Source organism: Myxocyprinus asiaticus, chromosome 38 (assembly GCF_019703515.2).
Source record: "Myxocyprinus asiaticus isolate MX2 ecotype Aquarium Trade chromosome 38, UBuf_Myxa_2, whole genome shotgun sequence".
Lineage (NCBI taxonomy): Eukaryota > Metazoa > Chordata > Actinopteri > Cypriniformes > Catostomidae > Myxocyprinus > Myxocyprinus asiaticus.
The window spans coordinates 33,235,534-33,250,219 of NC_059381.1; the positions used below are offsets into that span (position 1 = coordinate 33,235,534).

General features: G+C 37.9%; 1 protein-coding gene across 1 annotated transcript in view; it reads right to left on the minus strand.

Annotated features, from left to right (window-relative positions):
* Nucleotides 1-241: 241 nt before the first annotated feature.
* The window catches only part of LOC127429348 (55 kDa erythrocyte membrane protein-like), a 36,202-nt gene continuing 21,757 nt past the window's right edge, over nucleotides 242-14,686 (minus strand). The window contains exons 5-12 of the mRNA XM_051678331.1: nucleotides 13,768-13,836; nucleotides 12,713-12,909; nucleotides 10,557-10,663; nucleotides 10,370-10,450; nucleotides 2,516-2,596; nucleotides 1,929-2,131; nucleotides 1,519-1,593; nucleotides 242-919 (exon numbers count right to left, since the gene is read on the minus strand). Coding sequence (XP_051534291.1) covers nucleotides 743-919; nucleotides 1,519-1,593; nucleotides 1,929-2,131; nucleotides 2,516-2,596; nucleotides 10,370-10,450; nucleotides 10,557-10,663; nucleotides 12,713-12,909; nucleotides 13,768-13,836 — 990 coding nt within the window. The 3' untranslated portion in view covers nucleotides 242-742. The remainder of the gene's footprint in view (nucleotides 920-1,518; nucleotides 1,594-1,928; nucleotides 2,132-2,515; nucleotides 2,597-10,369; nucleotides 10,451-10,556; nucleotides 10,664-12,712; nucleotides 12,910-13,767; nucleotides 13,837-14,686) is intronic.

Genomic DNA, 14,686 nt, shown 5'->3' on the forward strand with positions numbered 1-14,686 from the left:
ACAAATGAAAGGGTCTCAATACTTTCTGAATGCACTGTATATGATGTATAGGTATTATTCATTGTAAGTTCATGTTAACTAATTTAAAAAAAAATTGAACTTTATTGTAAAATGTTATCCAAAATGTAAACATATCACTTAAAGGAATAGTTAAATTTTTTTGTTAGAACCACCTATTCACAATTTCACCCAGGCCTGGCTTATTTAATTGCATGACACATGTTGAAACAAAAAGTCACAGTTGGAGTGTCAGGAGATGTTTATTAAGTTATTTTAAAAGTGCCTTACATTATGACTTGAGGTAAATCCATATTTCATTACAAGAAACATTTCAGGACATGACAAACATTCTTCCAAATACTGGTTGATGTGATTTCTGTTTGTTTTTAACATGTTTCTTTTTTTTTTTTTTTTTTTTAAATCTAGTTCTATTTAAGAGGAACACCATGTCACATGGTTCAAAAAAGCACATCACAGTAGAGGTCCTTTTTGCATCGCTAACAATCTACAACGTCATCGCTTAATGCTATATACTGGCATGGTTACAACTCTGTCATTGAAAATCCCATCAACATATTAAACAAAGAGAACAAACTTATTGCTTTTTTCTAACACTCTATAAAACACTTTTTTATGTGCAAACTGTCTTGATGACAGCTGTGTTAGCCAGGCCACCATATGAGTGTGGTTCACTTGCATGGTTTTGGTTTGAAGGGGAGATTAGGGAAAGGGATTGGGGTTTTTAGTACACCCAAGACACCGGTACCCATTGTGGGGTTGAAGAGGCTCTCTCGATTGCCTCCTCCACACCCTTAACGCTCTCATCGACATCGTTGTTCACAAGGATTTCATCAAAGAAGTGGCGGTATGCAGCGAGGATTGTGTCTGATTCTTTCTGGATGGCCTGTACAGCCTCTGACTGAAAAGGAGAATGGAAAAATAAGTTACAAATTAGAGATGCACAATATATTGTAACCATATTGGTTATTGGCTGATATTAGTCCTTTTTAAAAATGTATCTTTATGATATATTATATTGGATTTAATCTGCTTATAATTTAATTGTGGACTCTCCTTTTTTCTCTTTTGCTTATTTAAGATGCTAAATTCATTACTTAAACAGCTAAAACAATCTTTACTAATGTTACTTTAAAATGTGAAGTAAACTTATTTCAGTTTCAAATTATGCTGGTTAATTTATCTATCTATGGCATCAGCCAAAGTGCTAATATTAATTTGAGTTTAGATGCATATGTGAAATGTTATGTTTTAAAATTGTTTTCATGTCTATCTTTAGGCTACAAATGGTTATGGTATGTGCATTGTACTGTAATTGTTATTTTTTACCTAATAATGCTTGTTCACCTGACTACACACAGGCTCTATTGTATTCCAAATTAATCATTAAAACCCATTGGTTGTAGCTCTGATCTTTACTCCCTTACCAAAGTTTTTCAAGGACAAAAGATGCTTTTGTAATAACCTTCATGTGATAATCCATCAGAAACAGTTTCTAACCTGATTGGCATTGTCGGTAGGAGCGATGAACATCACAAGAGGAGCAAACTCTGCCGTTCTGAGCACTTTCAAAGTCTAAAAAAACAAAAACAGAAACCATTTAAAAAATATAAAATTACTAGAAAAAAATATTATATACTGTTTTATATATTATACAATTTAGAACAACTTAAACCATATGTAATCCCAAGCCCTTAAATAATGAAATGAAAAGCCCTTATATAGAAATTGTGTTGATGTGTTTTATGCGAATTACTAACTGTTAGCATGCCCTCCCATCATTTAGAATAATCCAGATTCATCAACAATTGAACGAGGAGTGAGAACAAATTTATGTGTGTGTGCAAACCATTTCTACGAACATGTATGAGACCCAAAGTCCTCTGCAACACTGGAAAAAATGGCATTACCTGCGGTTCCACATCCAATACAGCAATTTTGCCCTGCTCATGGATCTTGTGGACAGTTTCGATCTTGGTGCCAAACATGTGGCCCTGATAACTGCCGTACTCAAGCAGCTCATTCCCAACTATGCATTTGGTCATTTCATCATTAGAAATAAAGTAATATTCCTTGCCGCTTTCCTCATCCTTCTTTGGAGGTCTGGTGGTGTCTGAAAACATAGATTTAAGATTATTTCAGAGTATTTATCTGTGTCTTAGCAAAATCTTTGCCTATCAGAAAAGAATGGTCAAAATGGTGTTATGGTGTAAAAACTCATATTGAATAAACTGAAATGACTTTTTACTTTCTAAAGAAAATCTTGAAATTAAATCATTATTACCTATGATAAGGTGAATGAAAATCACCTTATCATAACTTCATTAATGGGGCAATGAATGTCCAGGTTATATTTCACCACAAAATCAAAGAACAAAATATAAAATTATATTTTTCATAAAGAAATTTAAATACAGAGATAATCATCCATAAGCATAGGTGAAAGAGTTCAAATAATAAAGAAACAGTTGTCGAGATGCAGCTGAGCTATACATACGTGGAGCAGGGTAGGCAAACTTCTCTGGATATTTGCTCAGAAGTGCATTTTTAATATGGCTCCTTCCAACTCCAGGTGCACCTTTAAACAACAGGAAAAAAGCAAATAACTTTTAAGGCTGAAAACATTTAACTACCTATGCGCATTTTCCAAATATTGAGGTAGCTTCTGGATCAAAATGTTTGCTGATGTTTTGTACTTCCTTTTAATTCTTCCAGTAAGAATTCCCTGCTGGTCTCGTTGTCAAAGTTAATGGATTCATTATATTTAAGGATGAAATCTCATGAAAACATGTCCAGGTCACATTTCATCCATTTCATATACATTTATATGCTGCATTCATCTTTCCATCAATTTTCACAAGATTCTCCGTGCCTTTAGAGCTCACACCCCCCCCAAAACATCAGTGAGCCACCACCATGCTTCACAGTGGGGATGGTATTCTTTTCACTATAGGCCTTGTTGACCCCTCTCCAAACATAGTGCTTATGGTTGTGACCATAAAGCTCTATTTTGGTCTCGTCACTCCAAATTACAGTGTGCCAGAATCTGTGAGGTGTGTCAAGGTGTTGTTGGGCATATTGTAACCAGGCTTTTTTGTGGCATTTGTGCAGTAAAGGCTTCTTTCTGGCAACTCGACCATGCAGCTCATTTTTGTTTAAGTATCGTCATATTGTGTTCCTTGAAACAACCACACCGTCTTTTTCCAGAGCAGCCTGTATTTCTCCTGAGGTTACCTGTGGGTTTTTCTTTGTATCCCGAACAATTCTTCTGGAAGCTGTGGCTGAAATCTTTCTTGGTCTACCTGACCTTGGCTTGGTATCAAGATATCACTGAATTTTCCACTTCTTAATAAGTGATTGAACAGTACTGACTGGCATTTTTAAGGCTTTGGATATCTTTTTATATCCTTTTCCATCTTTATAAAGTTCCATTAACTTGTAACGCAGGTTATTTGACAGTTATTTTCTGCTCCTCATGGCTCAGTATCTAGCCTGCTCAGTGCATCCACGTGAGAGCTAACAAACTCATTGACTATTTATACACAGACACTAATTGCAATTTAAAAAGCCACAGGTGTGGGAAATTAACCTTTAATTGCCATTTAAACCTGTGTGTGTCACCTTGTGTGTCTGTAACAAGGCCAAACATTCAAGGGTATGTAAACTTTTGATCAGGGCCATTTGGGTGATTTCTGTTACCATTATGATTTAAAAAGGAGCCAAACAACTATGTGATAATAAATGGCTTCATATGATCACTATCCTTAAATAAAAGACAGTTTTTTTGCATGATCAGTCATATTTTCAAAATCAATGCCAAAATTTCACAATTTCTGCCAGGGTATGCAAATTTTTGAGCACAACTGTATATATATATATATATATATATATATATATATATATATATATATATATACACAGTTGTGCTCAAAAGTTTGGAATAATGTGCAGATTTTGCTGTTTTGGAAGGAAATTGGTACTTTAATTCAACACATTACTGGACATTACTGATGTAAAAAAACAGCACCATCACTATTTGAAAAAAGTCCCTTATGATCAAATCTAGACAGGCCTCATTTCCAGCAGCCATCACTCCACCACCTTATCCTTGAGTAATCATACTAAATTGCTAATTTGTGCAAAAAAAATCACTTGCCATTATATCAAACACTGCTGAAAGCTATTTGGTTTGTTAAATGAAGCTTAACATTGTCTTTGTGTTTGTTTTTGAGTTGCCACAGTATGCAATGGACTGGCATGTCTTAAGGTCAATATTAGGTCAAAAATGGCAAAAAAGAAACAGCTTTCTCTAGAAACTCGTCAGTCAATCATTGTTTTGAGGAATGAAGGCTCTCAATGCTTGAAATTGCCAAAAAACTGAAGATTTCATTCAAAGGTGTTCACTACAGTCTTCAAAGAAAAAGGACAACTGGCTCTAACAAGGACAGAAAGAGATGTGGAAGGCTAGATGTACAACTAAACAAGAGGATAAGTACATCAGAGTCTCTAGTTTGAGAAATAGACGACTCACATCAGCTGACAGCTTCATTGAATTCTACCTGCTCAACACCAGTTTCATGTACAACAGTAAAGAGAAGACTCAGGGGTGCAGGACTTATGGGAAGAATTTAAAAGAAAAAGCCACTTTTGAAACAGAAAACAAAAAGAAAAGCATAGAGTGGGCAAAGAAACACAGACATTGGACAACAGATAATTGGAAAAGAGTGTTATGGATAGGGTGACCATACGTCCTCTTTTTCCTGGACATGTCCTCTTTTTCAGACCTTAAAAAAGTGTCCGGCCAGGATTTCTAAATTTGCGAAAATGTCCGGGATTCGACTTTAGTTGCATTATGATGTGCATCTGGTCTAATACTTCATTGTGTGTGCGTGCATATTTGCATTGCTTTAACCCCTCTTTGTAAGTCCCACCTTCTCGCACACCAATTGGTCAATTATAAGAGGCTTGCAGCAACTATTTGCCAAATTCCTGCCTGTCAATCTCTCCGTGAACGCGCGAAGCGCTGTTGTGTTCGGCATCAAACAGTTGCTTGAGAGTAGCAGCAAATGACACAGAGTGGAAACAATGCCCAAACGAAAGTGCAAATTTACAGAAGATTTGCACAAAAAATATCAAATATTTTATTTTAGTACATGGACATTCAAAAGAATGTTGGAAATTTTTATTTATTTATATATATTTATGTTATGCTTATAGAGTGTCTTTTTCACTGTATTAAAGTTTGCATTCATAAAGTTTTGAACCCTATTATCAATGTACATGTGTGATGCCCTCACTGGGCAGAGCATGTGTAGACTCTTAGCCTTGTCCGACTCAAAGGGAGGAGAGAATGCTTGTAGGTTAACAACCTGAATGCTAAAAGGGAGTTGCCAGTACTTTGGGCACATAACCTTCCCTGGGCTTAAGATTGGCCTTTGAAAGGCCTGGTCTGAACTTTAATCAGGATTTACTGACTGAAAGTGCCTGAAGGTCTCTAACTAGTTTTACTGATGCCAAAGTGAGTAGCAGCACATCTTTCAGTGAGAGAATGCATAAGCTTACCACCTATAGTGGCTCAAAAAGGGGATCCTCTAAGCCAGTGTTTCCCAACCTTTTTTCTGCCACGGCACACTTTTTACAATTAATCAAATACCATGGCACACCTCTATCACACTGTCCCACATAACCATTGTTGATAGTTTTCCTTTTCAAGAACTTCAATGTTTTCTGTCCATTTTAGTTGCGTGTTTACTCGTAATGTTTGAAATTCGGCTATGCAAAATGCAAGTAACGTCGGTACAGTAATGAAATCACAGGTGGCAAGTGTGCTAATTGGTAATGAATAAAACAACAAATTTGCATCTTTTCTTATTTTTAGATTTGTTCTTGCAAATTAATTCTTGCAATGCCACAGCAAATAATTTTTTATTTATCTATTTATTTACATGGCTCCAGACTAACATTTAAGAGTGGTTGCACCGGTGTTAAATTCTACAAATGGTCGCACCAGCACTTGAGTTGGTCGCGCCGGTCCAACTGAAAGAAAATGTGTTTTCTTTCATGGTTTCTTTCTTTTTATCAGGATCTTGATGATTAAAATACAGTCATCTGAAGACAAACAAAGGCTTTTTCTACAATCAGAGGGCATCAGAAAACATTTTACACAGAAGGTAAGTTCCATTGTATCCATAATTTTAACTGTGGCATTTGCAATAAGATCATAGTAACCAAAAGTATAAGTAAAATCATGATTAGCAGTAACCATAAAACAAATTATGGCATTTTCGTATGGAAAAAACATTCTGAAATTAAACTGTATTCTCTCACTACTATAGTGATATAAGTTCATAGTAAATATTTTTTTTAATATCTGTGATGTGTGGATTGAAACCTTACAGTTTCTGTCTGTTCATTGTGCAGATTTCTCTTTTATTCCTTTTCAATGCTGTTTAGAATGTTGGGGCCGTTTAATAAAATGTTAAACTGGTTTAATCATCGACACATTATGGGCTTTAATAGAGGTTTTAAACAAATAATCAATGCTGAATTCGCGACCCAGCCCGTGCTTCTCGCAGCTCTGTTTATGATGATCTGCGCGGCTGATCGCTCGAGACCGGTCCACGTGTAAATGCACGTCTCTGCGCTGATCTGTCCATTGAGCAGCGCTGACTGATCCGGGTAAAGCCGGAAAGTTTCCTTTCGCGTTTGGAACATTTGCCATTTGATATTTCTCATACGGAACAAAAAATGACAGAGCACAATCAGAGAGTCAGCCAAATTTGTAGTCGCACCAATGCGACCTCTTGCAAAGTTTAATCGAACTGTTAGGAAAAATGGTTGAGTTTCAGTCCAGAGCCCTGCTTTATTTTGTGGAATCTGATAATTTTCCACAGCACACCTGACAATCTTTCACGGCACACTAGTGAACACTGGTTGGGAAACACTGCTCTAAGCTAATACCAGTGCTAAGTCCCAGACCGGGACAGTAGCAGGGCGAGATGGTCTCAGACATCTTGCACCATGCAAAAACCACAGGGTGTTTGCCTACCAACAAGACCTCAATGAGGTCATGAGTTGCTATTATGGCAGCGACATATACCTTGAGCATGGATGGGCTGAGTCCTGCATTCAGATGCTTTTGTATAAAATAAAGTATCATCTGCACAGTTAAATGCTTTGGGTTCTCTCCCTGGGAGAAGCACCAGTTTGCAAAGAATCGCCACTTTAAGGCATATAGCTGCCTTGTTGAGGGGGCCCTGGCCTGTAGTATGGTGTTTAACACTGGTTGCATCAACCCTATTTTGCCAGACGAGCCCTGTTCAGAGACCAAATATGCAGTCTCCATAGCTCTGGTCTCTGGGGAGGCAAACAGGTCTACCTGGGCAATCCCGAATCCCTCCAAAATCCTCTGAACTGACTGAGGGTGGCGTCTACATTCCCCCCGTCCTGACACCCTGACACGAGCATATATCGATAGGAGACATAACTCGCTCCTGAGAAATATTTGGTTTGCCAGGTTCAGCATCGGGTGTGACCTCACTCCTCCTTGGCAATTTATGTATGCTACGACTGTTGTGTTGTCCAAATGGATCAGTACATGGGACCCCAACATGTCTGATCGAAAGGCTTTCAAAGCCAAGAAGACTCTCGAGGTGATGTATGTGCCACCTAGCTTGTGCACCTGTCTAGGTGCCAAACACCGGATGTCCCCCGCACAGGGTTCCCCAGCCCGTGTTAGATGTGTCCATGGTGACAACTTTGTGTCTGCCCATCTTGGTGAGTATCACGTCTTTCCGATAAAATTTTGTTTTCCTCCAAATAGCTAGCATGGCTAAACAGCGATGAATCACTAGGAGTGACCATGTTTCCAGGCATGATGAGGGACCCTCGGGGTGAGCCAGCATTGGAGGGGTCTCATCTGTAGCAAGCAGCGGCCATTAAACCCAGCGTTCACTGGAAATGACGCAATGGCAGGGTCTTCCCTATCTTGAAATTCTTAAGGTGTAGGATAATGGACTGAATGTGCTCTTTGGTCAAATGAGCTGACATGGATACCGAATCAGGTTTCATTCCTTGAAAGGAAACTTGCTGACTGGGCACCAACACGCTCTTTGTTCAGCTGACCCTGAGTCCCAACTGCTCCAGATGCATGAGCAATCGATCTCTGTGCTTGCACGCCTGTGCCTCTGATTGAGCTAGTAATAACTAATTGTTGAGGTAATTCAATATGCGTACGCTGCTTAGCTTCAGTGCAGCCAGAGCTGCATCGACACTTTTTGTGAATGTGCGAGGAGCCAGGTACTACCCGAAGGGTAGGACCTTGAAGTGGTATGCAGTCCCCTCAAAGGAAAATCTCAAGAATGATCTGTGATGAGGGGCAATCTGCACATAAAAATATACAACTTTCAGGTTGATGGATGCAAACCAGTCCAGAGAGCAGACATGAGACAAGATCTGTCTCTGAGTCACCATCTTCCGTCTCAAACAGAGACTTCCTATGACTGATTCAAGTCCAAAATGGGCCAGAACCCACCGCTATTTTTGGTGATTGGAAAATAACGGCTGTAGAAGCCTTTCTGCTCTTCGCCTGTCGGTACGCTCTCCAACACATTTTTGTCAAGGAGAATCTGTACCTCTTAGCGTAGAGCTGCCATGTCCCACCAGTTCTCCCTGCAGTTCTACAGTGGAGGAGTGAACACCTTTAAAATGATTTTTTAACTGAAACACATATCCAGTCTAAACTGTGCTCAGTACCCAGCTGGAAATTCCCAGAAGACTCCACCATATGTCCAGTTAGCGAGTCAGGGGATACAAAAGTTGGTCTGTAACCAGTGTGGTCTGATTTTCGCCTGCCCTCAGGGGGCGGTCGTTTAGAATAACCAGGTTGGTTAGAATTGGAAATTTGGCAATTTTTGTGAAGTTGTTTGTGCCTCGAGCAACTGCAGCAAGGTTGGCAAACTTTATTTGTTCGTGACACACATTGGGCACTAGGGCTACCCCCTAATAGTCGACCAAACTTTAGTAGATGAGAAGAGTCTTGGTCGACCAAGTTTTGATTGGTCGGTTGGTCGCAGAAAAAAAAAAAACCTCCACAGGAAGTGCTGAAGTCACGCAGTCAGTGATGGACAGACATGATCGTTTACATGGCTGGTCCATGCGGTAATTATGTCGGGCAGGAAATCCAAAGTGTGGGATCATTTCGAGAGGGTAAAGGATGACCCCAAGAAGGTGACATGCAAACTCTACAGGCAAAATCATTCTTCGACCTCAAACATGGCTTATCATTTGAAACATGTAAGTAGCCTAACATTAGCCACTTAGCATGGCCGCTCATTCTAACATTAGATAACCTAGATAAATATGGTTTGAGTATTTTTGTAACTGCTGATCTCCTGGGATTTTCATGCACAACAGTCTCTAGAGTTTACTCCGAATGGTGCCAAAAACAAAAAACATCCAGTGAGCGGCAGTTCTGTGGACGGAAATGCCTTGTTGATGAGAGAGGTCAACAGAGAATGGCCAGACTGGTTCGAACTGACAAAGTCTAAGGTAACTCAGATAACCACTCTGTAAAATTGTGGTGAGAAGAACAGCATCTCAGTTTCCACTTTCCCAATAAAGCAAACCATGAGCGCAAAATCCTGAACTTCATGCATTCACAATGAACACAGTCAGACCACACAAGCACTACTTCAGTGTGAGGTCGGCCCAAGCATAAAAGACAGCGCTCGTGTCCATTGGACATGGGGTTGGATCGCTCACAAGTTGGAAAACACATGCGAAACATTAGCGGTCTTTAAAAAGATGTGTTTCAACAACTGTCCTCTTTTCATTCGCTTCAATTTGCTCTTTCTGGAGTGCAATGTAAACACACTGCAACACGGAAGTGCTTCCAAAGCGGTACTTCTTTGTCAGCGCAGGCAGAGAAAAGAGTAGAGCTCATTCCTGCTGACCAGTTGTAAGATAGTAAGCTAAGTGTTGGTTTAGGGTTCCAGTAGCACGAGAGATGTCTACACTGCCTTGAAAAAGTAAAATTCTGGCAGTGTGAAGCTGGGCTCTGGCTTATATGCTCACTATGATGTCAACATAGGCAGAGCGCTAAGCTTTAACCAGCCAATTGAATTGGTGTGATGATATATGGTTTCAAAGTCCTGCTCCCTAACGGGTTCTCCCATAGCATAAGCTTCTGACACAGCGTCGAAGTTACCTTCTTGAAAGGGAACATTTGTTTTCTTTATGCAACATATCTTATTTTTATCTTTTGATTCTGCTGTTAAATATAACCCAGACTCTTGGGAGTTTTTGTGAGATTCACCTAATCTTATAGGTTAAAAGGTGTTTAGGTACTTACCAATGAGAACCAAAGTTTTTCTGTTGAATGCAGGAAGTCTCACTACCTCTTCATAGGATATTACATCGAGCTGGTCAAATACTGAGGAGAGAACAAAACTGCATTAGCTGTTTGACCTTAAGAATACAACACAGTGCTTCTCAGTGGGCTGTGTTTATAAAGTTGTGCTAAGTTGAGCTTCACTAACTTGAGCTGTGTTTGGCGAGATACTTGTCCTTGCATTTCTTCTTCTTGCCAAAAGGACTGCAGGACTGACCCGCTTCCCGTGTTGCTTTGCTTTTGCTTGCTACTCGCCTGAAGAGATATCACAATTCATTAGTTTGTGCAGGAGAAACAGTTCTTAAGTCCTTAAAATCCAATTAAATCATGCGTTTGCATTTAAAACAAACCAAAAACATTGATGACACATCTTTCACTTAAGGATGTATTAACATTTTTGTCCAATTAAAATCCTCTCTAATTATAACATTCCCTTTAACACCTATTGCTGACTGGCAATAGCAAGTAGCAAATTAAAGTTCATAGCTGTGATGTAAACTAAATGCTATTGGCTATTTAAAAATCAAGGGGTCCCACCCCAACTTCCTCTTTCAAATAGGATATAAAACAACACAGAAAGAAAACCGTGCCTATCAAAAACCTGCAAAATTAAAATAATGTTTTTTTTTTTTTTTTACATTATGTTTGTCTTGTTTTTTAGTAAAAATATCTAAACATCCTCAACCCCTTACACTCTGCATTTTTTGGCTGCCTCCTGCAGTTTTTCACAGACAAATGTAAAAGCTTACCATACACACTAAGTGGACTAATTGCAAAATATTGGTCTCATTTTACAGATTTCAAATACCCCCCACCCATTTCAAAAATAGATTCCAGTAATTCATAAATTATTCATAAAAATACATAATTAATATTGTACATGTTAACAATTTTATGATGAACATACATTTGGAATGCTGTTGTTATTTTTTGTCCTTTCTTTGACAGCATGTGATTTGGGATCTGTTTGCGATTGTCCCTGCCAAAAAGTATTTTTTTCATTCCACTAGATCTGATTCCACTAGATTCACTAGTTCTAGGAAAAATTATTTTTTCTCTATCATTTTCCATCACATTATATAGATCTGAAATGCAGGTGGCACTCTAACGCAGTCACCATGTGCTTGTCTATAAGCATAGTTTATTTTGTGATGCCACACACCTTGCACTGTTTTTCAAATATGGAAGCTTAATTCAAGTATCGTTGGAGTTCCTCTGATGTATAATATTCATCATCAATAGTCAAAAACATATTTTGCCGATGAGTTATCATGCTTTTTCTATTGGACTGCATATCTTGTTCTGGACATCTGAGATACAGTATAACATTAGATTGTTTACAGTACATAAGCGAGCTCACAAACAAGCAAAAATGGCTCATTAAGAAGAAAACAGCCTAAGGTTAGTGTTGATAGAGTTTGTGGCTATTTGGGTCTTATAGAAACAGTGATCTTAGCAGACATGAGACATTTGTATTTGTTGTCTAACAGAGATCATATTTCAAATGATTCATTTGATAATCATTCAAACTGTGGTTCTATGGCAAATAAATAGTATAGTCACAATCAAGAAGATGACAGATTTCATTAGATATATGACTTCACTATTTTATTTGAAAAACGTTTATATTAAATTTCTACATCATAACCACAAGGTGGCGCTCATTTGCGATGCAAGGCTTTCCGATTTTATCTTGTTATTTTAGGAATTATAAATGGAAAGTGATGTAATTCTGTGAAAATTTCAGATTGTAAGCTTTAAAATGGTACCACATATGACTTACTTATGTATCCGGGGACTTTTAAGTGTAAAATTATCACACACTCCTGGCCCCCACAGAGTTTAAGGGTTAAAACAAGATTGAGATGAGAAGCAAAACTGCATAAAATATAAAAACTTATTTTCAGAGAACGTACTGTTTTTTTAAGTTGATCTTTTTTACCTCATTGTCATTTTTTTTCTTTTCTTGTTTTAAGCATAAATCTAATATGTCTAATTTATTTTTAAAGGTTTATGCTCAAGACAAGAAAAAAAAAAAGTCTTATTATCTTACACAATTTTGTTATCAAGTAAATTTTATCTTGTTTTAAAGATAGTTGGCTATTTTTAATTGAAAAAAGGTCAAAAATACTGATTAAGAAAGTCATTTTTGCAGTGTCTAAAGCGATTTAATGGGAACTTTAAGTGTGCATTAAATTGTGCACATAATCAAACAAGCCACAAAGGTTCATTTTTATCTGTTTCTTCAAAGAAGGCCAATCTGACATTACATTTTGGACAATGGCAATGTGGTTCAGAACGTACCATTCCTGAAGTTCTGGAGAAGGAATGAGTCCTGCAAAGTCTGTGGAGGATCTGTCCACCTTCCCTTGCCACCAGTTTGGATCCTTCTTATTGATAATTTGAATGATGTCACCTGTTTGAAATTTCAGACCGGCTTCTTTGCACGGGATGAGGTCATCTTTGACAGGGTCATAATCAAACTGTGCTCTCATATACATCTGTAAAAAATAAAATAAGAAATAGAACCCAGAAAATTTTTATACAAAACCCTCTTGTGTGCTTCATAAAGATACATGATTTATCAACCAATTAAAATCATTTTCATTTTAAGGGTATGGTAGGCGCTGTGATTAGTCGATAGGAATGTTTCCTGGAACGACAATGAATGTTGAACCATGACCAAATCATATGTTGTGCATAAAGATGTGCATATAAATATTATGTGACTGTAAAAAGTATAAATATAACGTCAACTAATTTCACAAGGAACAATTCCTCTTAAACATACCTATCAAAGTCAACATAAAGTAAAACTGTAACTTGCATCTCCTGTTTAAGATCATGAACATTAACATGTAACAATTTTCCCCGTGTTTGTTGGCTAAAATCGCTGTGGCAAAGTATTCCATATCCTCCCTAATAGGATCCTATTGGTGCATCTCTTATCTACATACGAGTTGGATAGGAGGAAATGCCTAGAGACTGCATAGACAGACAGACAGATAGACAGATAGATAGATGGATAGATAGATGGATGGATAGATCTTATGACACTGTACAATCAGCAGATGGCAGTAGAAAGATGATTAATCTAATGAGAAAAGTAATATACTCTACAGTTAGCTTCTACTGATGGTTGGATAGTCACCTTTTCCTTTTATTGGCTTACAGGATTTCCAAACCTTATTTAATCAAGGATACAGAATAGACAAAAGCAAGAAAGAAGTAATCAAATCACATCTGAGGCTCATATTTAAAGATCAAAAGGACAAAGGGAGATAAGTAGATTATGACCATTAAAAAAAGAAAAGTAGTAACTGGTATGATACGACAAAATTCACTGTTACTGCACTCACCTCACATGCCATAGAGCGATTTTGCTGGTTGGGTATGATTTTCAATGTGACAACACCATTTGTGTCTTTCTGTAATGTTAGAGAGCATCCAATACAACAATAAATCAAGAGTAATACAATCATAAACACTATAACAGGGTACAAATTGTGCTAAAAAACTGATCAACATAGCATGCCACAGTGAGATGTGTTGGGGAAGCTACAGTACCTTACAAGCTACTAATTTAAACAACAGTTAAACTATCCTTTTTGATAAAATAGTTAGCTATATTAAAAGTCACAAACAAAAAGTAGTTACACTGCTACACTGAAGCTATTTAAGGAGGCTGTTTTATGCTGGTTAGTGCTGGTTTGGTGCAGGATCAGCATAGCCATACTCTTCACTAGCAAAACCTAGCTGGTGAAGCTGGTTGACTTTATGGTCTGTCTGATGAAGCTTGTTAAGCTAGTTTAAAAGCCTGGTGGGGACACCAGCACACCAGCTTCCCATTGGGACTAGCACCCAAAACACAACATAAGCTGGTGACCAGCAATTCTGGTATTTCCAGCATGGTAGAGACACCACATTTGGCAGGGTTGTAAAGTAACTGAGTAAAAACACTTAAGTATTATACTTAAGTATTATTTTGGGGGATTTGTACTTTACTCAAATGCGATTTAAACGGAATACTTGTACTTTTACTTAATTACATTTCCAAAGAAAAATAGTACTTTTTACTCCTTACAGTTTTAAGCAATTAAGCTTGAAAAGTACTCATTACATTTTTGCAGATCATTTTCTTTCGTCTTACTGGACTGAAGCCACTGCATCCGGCAAACGACAGATGACAGACCAGAGGTCAGTCATTTTCAAACGGAGTGTCACACGGTCTGCTGTATGGAGTTCCGACCATCTGCAGAGGCCAAATTTTGGATCTGA